Source organism: Poecilia formosa, unplaced genomic scaffold, assembly GCF_000485575.1.
Source record: "Poecilia formosa unplaced genomic scaffold, Poecilia_formosa-5.1.2 Scaffold806, whole genome shotgun sequence".
NCBI classification, from domain to species: Eukaryota; Metazoa; Chordata; class Actinopteri; order Cyprinodontiformes; family Poeciliidae; genus Poecilia; species Poecilia formosa.
Window position 1 is genome coordinate 1 of NW_006800745.1, and position 6951 is coordinate 6951.

At 48.4% G+C, this 6951-nt stretch overlaps 1 protein-coding gene across 1 annotated transcript in view; it reads right to left on the minus strand.

Annotated features, from left to right (window-relative positions):
- Nucleotides 1-48: 48 nt before the first annotated feature.
- LOC103131667 (E3 ubiquitin-protein ligase HECW2-like) overlaps nucleotides 49-6951 on the minus strand; it is a 14617-nt gene continuing 7714 nt past the window's right edge. Inside the window, exons 3-11 of the mRNA XM_007543369.2 lie at nucleotides 5019-5126; nucleotides 4827-4921; nucleotides 3554-3620; nucleotides 2879-3048; nucleotides 2670-2809; nucleotides 1788-1888; nucleotides 952-1709; nucleotides 426-765; nucleotides 49-353 (exon numbers count right to left, since the gene is read on the minus strand). Of these exons, the coding sequence (XP_007543431.2) occupies nucleotides 49-353; nucleotides 426-765; nucleotides 952-1709; nucleotides 1788-1888; nucleotides 2670-2809; nucleotides 2879-3048; nucleotides 3554-3620; nucleotides 4827-4921; nucleotides 5019-5126 (2084 nt within the window). The remainder of the gene's footprint in view (nucleotides 354-425; nucleotides 766-951; nucleotides 1710-1787; nucleotides 1889-2669; nucleotides 2810-2878; nucleotides 3049-3553; nucleotides 3621-4826; nucleotides 4922-5018; nucleotides 5127-6951) is intronic.

Consider the following 6951-nt stretch of genomic DNA (forward strand, 5'->3'; position numbering starts at 1 on the left):
GTGATGCAGTGTGATGCTCCGTGATGCTTCATGATGCTCCGTGATGCTTCATGATGCTCCGTGATGCTTCATGATGCTCCGTGATGCAGCGTGATGTTTCATGATGCAGCGTGATGCTGCGTGATGCTTCATGATGCAGCGTGATGTTTCATGATGCAGCGTGATGCAGCGTGATGCTTCATGATGCAGCGTGATGCTTCGTGATGCTTCATGATGCAGCGTGATGCTGCGTGATTCAGCATGCAGACACACACACTCACTGGGGGGCAGCGGCTCGTCCACCCTCTGGTAGCGGTGGATGTCATGGCGCACCGAAGGCAGCGATCGGACCGGATGGCCGTTAACGGGAGCGTCTGGAGGAAAACCGGTTTACTGGATTATTTCTGGGAGATTTGACTGTCTGAAACCAGCAGGAGGCGCCATACCTTCCTCCCTGTCTGTTTCCGTGGTAACGTGCTCCGCATCCACAGACCCCCCCTCCTCCTGAGTCTTGGTCTCTGCCACTTCCTGTCCATCATGACTGCCTCCCGTGGCCTGCAGGCTCCGCCTCCTCACGCCAACCTCCTCTTCCTTCTCCTCCTCCTCCTCTTGCGGTGGCTCGCTGGCCGCTGGAGGATCTGCTTCAGCCTCGGAGGCCGCCTCTCTTCCTCCAGCCTCCTCCTCCTCCTCATCATCATCATCATCCCCAGGTCGAGAGGTCGGCGGCAGACCGGCCTCCCCGTCTCCCCCCGGATCAATGGCTGTCGCCGCTCCATCATCGGCTTCCTGCACACAGAACCACCTGGGTCAGAACCAGCTCACACGTGGACCAGTTTGACCCTTAAGAACAGATGCTGGCTCCTGATTGGATGACACCTTTGACGTCATCATCAGCTTGTCGCTGCAACATCTGAACGATTCTGAGAGGAACTGATTCATCAGACCCAGCTCCTGTTGGAGAACCAAACTCACCACAGCAGTAGCCATGGTAACCGCTCCGCTGTCTGATGAGGAGCCGGCGGTCTGAGGTGCCGTTGCCATGGAGAAGGAATCCATCTCTGACGTAAGGTCTTCGCCTGGTGCCCCCTCTGGCAAAGCATCATGGGTAACAGTCTGCTCCTCCTCCACCTCTAGGAAAACCTCTGGCTCCAAAGCGTCGTCCAGGTCCAGACCCGGCTCTGCAACCAGGGCGTCCGCAGGCCCTCCCTCTGCCCCCTGCAGCTCCGGTTCCTCCAGGAACAGGTCGTCATCGTCGGGGCCACCGCCGCCATCAGCAGGCTCTCCGTTCAGCAGCAGCGGCGACGGCGGCAGCTCGTTGATGGCAGAGCGCTCCTCGTCCTCGTCAGAGTCGATGTGCAGGATGTCGCTGAGCCTGGTGTGTGTGGGGAAGCTGGAGCACAGCCTGGGTGAGGCGGCGCCGAGGGGCCTCTCACCGGGCCCTTTGGGGGCCTCAATGGCGTCCAGACCCTCGCTCAGCGACCGCTGGAGGATGGAGCGCTCACAAACCGCCGCCACCTCCACGAAGCGCGCCGGACGCACGGCGGGCAGCTCCTTCTCCGGCAGGGCGGCGGCCCCGCCTTCCCACAGGCCGTGGGGCCCCTGAGGGCCTGTGGGGGAGAGGCCGACGGACACCACGCCTGGCAACGGGTGGGGCAGGTCCTCGTCGTCTGACGGCGTTCCCGGGGCACCGTTCAGCGGCGACAGGCCGATGATGGAGTCCGGCGAGGCACCTGCAGCGGGACAGAGGCTGGTGAGGACAGAGACAGGTGGGTGGGGTCATAGGGCCACGGGGGCGGAGCCTGGCTCACCATCGGGCCCTGTGGACGTCAGCTCCACCCGGAACTGCAGCTGGCCGCTGACGTGTTCGGTGGGCAGGCGGCGGCACAGCGGGAAGCTGACCGGCTGGACCCTGCACAGGAAACGGGAAGTAGAAAACAAGAAACAGGAAGTAGGAAGCATGATCCACATAGGCTCAGATATATACATACTCCCCACTCTGTTATCAGATAATCAGATTTCTCCTCCTCAGTTTCGCCTGTTTTCAGGTTTCAGGTTTTTTTGACTCTGTCCCTTTAAATGCAAATAAGCTGCTGCTGGCTCCGCCCCCTCATGTCCATGTTAACTGTGCAACGGTCCGTCTGCGACCCAGAAGCAGAAGAAGTTTCAACAATTAAAACCTGCTCTGCTGGGGTTGCTAGGCAACGGAGCAGTTCCACCTGATTCTGACGTAATAACCGGAAGGCTTTTGAAGCAGATCCTTTTCCAGACACCAAAAAAACGTGGATTTATTTCCAGAAAGCGTCTGGATGATTCATTTTAAGTGTCTGGATGTTTTTCAAGCAGCAGAGACCAAAAATAAAAACATGAACGATGGTGAGTTTTCCCCTTTAAACTGGCTTGACTAAAAACAGCTTCACTGGGCTTCTGCCAGTGTCCAGGTCACAATTCTCCTGACCTTTAGCCGTATTTGAACCGATCAGAGTAGAATCTGGAGATGTTTAGAAACTCAGTGACTTCCACTGGACTGATAAATCAGTGTAATGGTTCAAACTGGAACCACCAACCAGTTAATCAGTTTAAACTCTCTATGACCTTCAGCTCCATTTCTTTAAACATTGAGCTGTATGTATTTGAGGTGTGTGGCGTTCAGACATCAGATTTAAGGGAGCCGCCATGATTGCGTGTCCTACCCTGGAATCTTCTCGATGAGCCGCTGCACAGGAATGGCCAGCTGACCCAGGAAACGCTTGATGATTGGACGGCTTTTAGCAAACTTGTCTTTCACCTCAATGTACAGGATGTCCGTCATCAGCGCCACAAAGGTGTATTTCTGTGAGGAAGAATGGGAGGTGTGAGGAGGCGCTGGAGGGAGGCGCTGCGGCGTGCGGAGGAGACTCACCTCGCCGTGCCAGACGGGGTTGGTGGTGTTGGCGATAATGGCCGACCGTCGCTCCTGTCCGTGGTGGCTGAAGACCGGGAAGATGTTTCTCTTCCCAGGATGGATGGACATCTTCAGGTACGGGTCCGGATTGAAAAACATGCCTTTCTTCAAGCCGGTGGAGCGCAGATCTGCAACGAAACGACCTCAGACCATGAACCAGAGTCTACATCCTGGTTTCTAGAAACGTGGAGCTTCAGGAGAATGAAACCTAAACTGTCCCAACATGAGGTGCTTGAAATGAATGGAGTTAAATAAAGAGATCAAAATGCACGACTGTGAAGTTACACAGTCAACAACCAGCAGCAATAATCTGCCAAACATCTAAAGTCGTAGTTTCACCATATTATTCATTCACTCATAAATGTCACAGTTTCAAACTAAATGTTTAGTTTGCAAGCAAAATACTTATCTTCAAACTGAATAAGTTAGCAAGCTCAACATTTAAGTTGTTAACTATGCTGGAGCTATTTAGTAGCTTATTTAGCTCAATGCTAAACAGTTAGCTTACAGCTAGCGAGTTTGAGGTTCTGAATATTTGGCTCCAAGCTAAATGTTTAGTGTGCTAACTACATGTTTAGTCTGAAACGGCCAACATGTCTAACTGAATGAGTGACAGGGTGCAGCTCTCCTCACCGGTTAGAGTGAAGCTGATGAGTTTCCGTGGATGTTCAACGCCGACCTGCTCTGCCAGACCCTCCACCTGCAGACACAGAGCAAACACACGCCGCTTCTGTTCAGGGTCGTGACCTTTGACCTCTAATACTTATCTTCAAACTGAATAAGTTAGCAAGCTAAACATTTAAAGCTCTGGGATTTCTCTGAGCTGGGTTGGATCTGCTGAATAAGCTTTTTCTTGTTGTTTCAATTTGTTTTTACCTTTTTAATTCATTATTTTTTTAATTTTAATGTTTTTATTATTATTTTACATTTTCTTATTTAGTATTTATTTTATATATATGTTTCCTGTACTTGTTCACTTTTTTAAATGTAATTAGTTATAGAAGTTATTGAAGCATCAGAACAGCTCCTTTCCTACAGCTGTTAGGCTCCTGACACAAACTATAAGGACAACAACATACGGACTGTCCTCACATTCATACATAATCTGTTTATAATCTGTTTATAATCTGTTTATAATCTGTTTATAATCTGTATATAATCTGTAAATCTTATTTGCCAGTATCTATCTTATATTGTAACTCTACTAATACATATACAATCCATTCCTAACATTTCTGTATATTCTGTATATGTGCATATAGCTCCCATATTTTTATTTTTATCTATATTATATTTATACTGAACATTTTATTTTTATAATGTGGTTATTGTGGTTAATGTGGTTATTTTTATAACCACCTTTGTACACCTGTAAATACATATTTATACCCTGTATAGCACTTTTGGATAGATGCAAACTACATTTCGTTGCTTGTACTTGTGACGGTGCAATGACAATAAAGTTGAATTCTATTCTATTTTAATTTTCTTTCTTTTTAATTATTCACATTTTACATTTTTTAAAGTCCTTTTTTTCCATACATCTGTATATTTTGGGAATAATCTTCCCCTGGAAGGTGATGGATGGAGGTCATTCAGAAGGGTCAGTGATGACCTTTGACCTTTCTGTCTGTTCAAACTGAGTGATTATTTTGATTTGATTAAAGAACTGATATAAACTACGTGTAGTTTCTTGTAGTTATTATCGGTTAAACTAAAATGTTTAAAAATCATTTTAAACAGAAATGGGTTTTATAATTTGAACTTTTTTCTGAAGGTTAATTCTTAAGTCCTGGATGTTCATGAATTCAAACATGTTCCAGTATGAGCTGCTGGCTCCATGAACTGGTAACCAGTGAGGCTCATCCTGCAGGTTGTGATGGATCAGAACCGAGTCGGAACCCACCAGAACCGCCGGGTTCTTCACAGTGATGCAGGGCGTCGTCGCCCGCAGAGCTCCGCTCACTCCATGGTAATACTTGAAGCAGATCCTGGTCTCCGCTGTGAGGAAGGACAAACATCATCATCATCATCAGTTCAGACATCCCAGCTTCCTGCTGACCGGATCTGACCCAGACCGACCCGGGTCCGAACTCACGCTCCATGAAGTAGGGTCCGGGCTCCAGCCTCCAGACGATTTGGCCCCTCTGGGTCCCGTTGACGCCTCGGTTCTTGCAGTCCCACACGTTGGACGGACTGGTCTCATCTGGAAACACAGCGGTTATTTTTACCCCTCAGACATCTGCCGCCCAGCTGCAGCAGCCTGCAGCGCTGCAGCATGCAGCGCATTTTCTCTGCAGACTCGGCAATCCAAGCTCACGTTTACCTTTAATCAGTGAAATTCTGTCCAGAAATAACTTCCTGCAACCGCCGAGCAGAAGGACGAACTTCCTGGAGTTAAAAACACGGATGGGGGATTCCGCTGTACGTAGCACTTTTATACTCAGATTAATGAGGAGCCAAACCTGGAGCTGTGTCTGTGTGTGTGTGTGTGTGTGTGTGTGTGTGTGCGGGGTCGTTATTGAATGTCTGCTTAGTCGAGGAAAGAGGCGGCTATGAGACCCCGCTGCAGGTAATTAAGTTCTGGCAGTTTCTGATCAATATGAAGTCACCTTACGACCCGCCTGGCACAAACTCTTCTTCTGTGGTTTATTTTCTGCTTCACAGAACAAAGAAAACGTCCAAAATGAGCCTCCAGCAAACAACCTTCCTTCCTGCTTCATTTCTAGTGAAACTACAAACATTTGGCAAAATCAGAAACACAGCAGAGCAGCATCTTAAACCAGATCAAACCGTTTCTGGTGCAAATTAAATTTTAACATGAAGAACTGTTAACTAGCAGGTGAAGGACAAAAAACTAAGATCCAGGCACAATGGGAATATCTAAATAAAAATAACTAAAACTAAGAGAAACTTGATGAAGATCTAGAAAGAAAACAAATTTAAAACATAGAAGAGCAGAAACACAGCAGGGGAGCTCCAAGATAATAAATCGAAACTAATAGGAAACAGCAAATAAATAAACACCAAACTCTAAGGAAATAATAATAAAATGGGCGTCACTTCTGATGAGCTCCTGCTCAGACAGTGCTTGCTTACTGGGTGTATACTGGGATCAGTGGTGTGGAAGTTTACAGCTAATCCAACTCAAATCCAACTTTTTCACAGCAGTCTGATTGGACTAATTCTGATATTTCAACCCAGATAAATCCGATCTGCTCCTGTTCCATAGCTACGTTCTTAGCTACATAGCTTTCAGGTCGTAAACTGTTCACTGAGAAGCCGAATCATTTAGAAACATGAACCACATAAAAAAATCAGAACTGAGCGTCAGAACCTGCTGTGGTCACAGTCATGGTGTTCTGACTGACCGGCTGTGTTGCTGTTTCATGATTTGGCACAAAACAACATGAAAATGTAGCTTCATTTTTAACGGGTTTGTCATAGCAGTAGTTAAATTCCTCTCAGTCTGCAGACTGGACCCACAGCAGGCAGGTTCTGCTGGTTCTACCGGGTTGGGGGTGTGAATACTTCTGCAGCTGTAAACCTAAGCAATGCTTGTGCTGACTGCAGAGACAACCCGGCGTTTGGAGTATAAAGTGTCCAGGAGGGGACATCTGGACTCAGCTCTTCCTCATGGGGAGAACTCTCAGCTGGTTCCGGTTCTGGATGCTGATCGCTGGATCGGGTTTCAGCAGCATGGACAGAACCGCCGAGTGGAATCGCCTCCTTCAGCGTCGGCTCGGTGAATCCCCGTCAAATTCATGACTACAAGCAGGATTAGCCAATGCAGCTGCTGGGACGGACTGTGTGTCATTGTAATAAGGGTGTGTGTTGAAACGCGTGTTGACTCAGCCTCCAGGCTAACGCCTCAGCAGCTAACGCTTCAGCAGCTAATGCCTTGGCAGCTAACGCCTCAGCAGCTAACGCTTCAGCAGCTAATACCTCGGCAGCTAACGCTTCAGCAGCTAACACCTCGGCAGCTAACGCTTCAGCAGCTAACACCTCGGCAGCTAACACTTCAGCAGCTA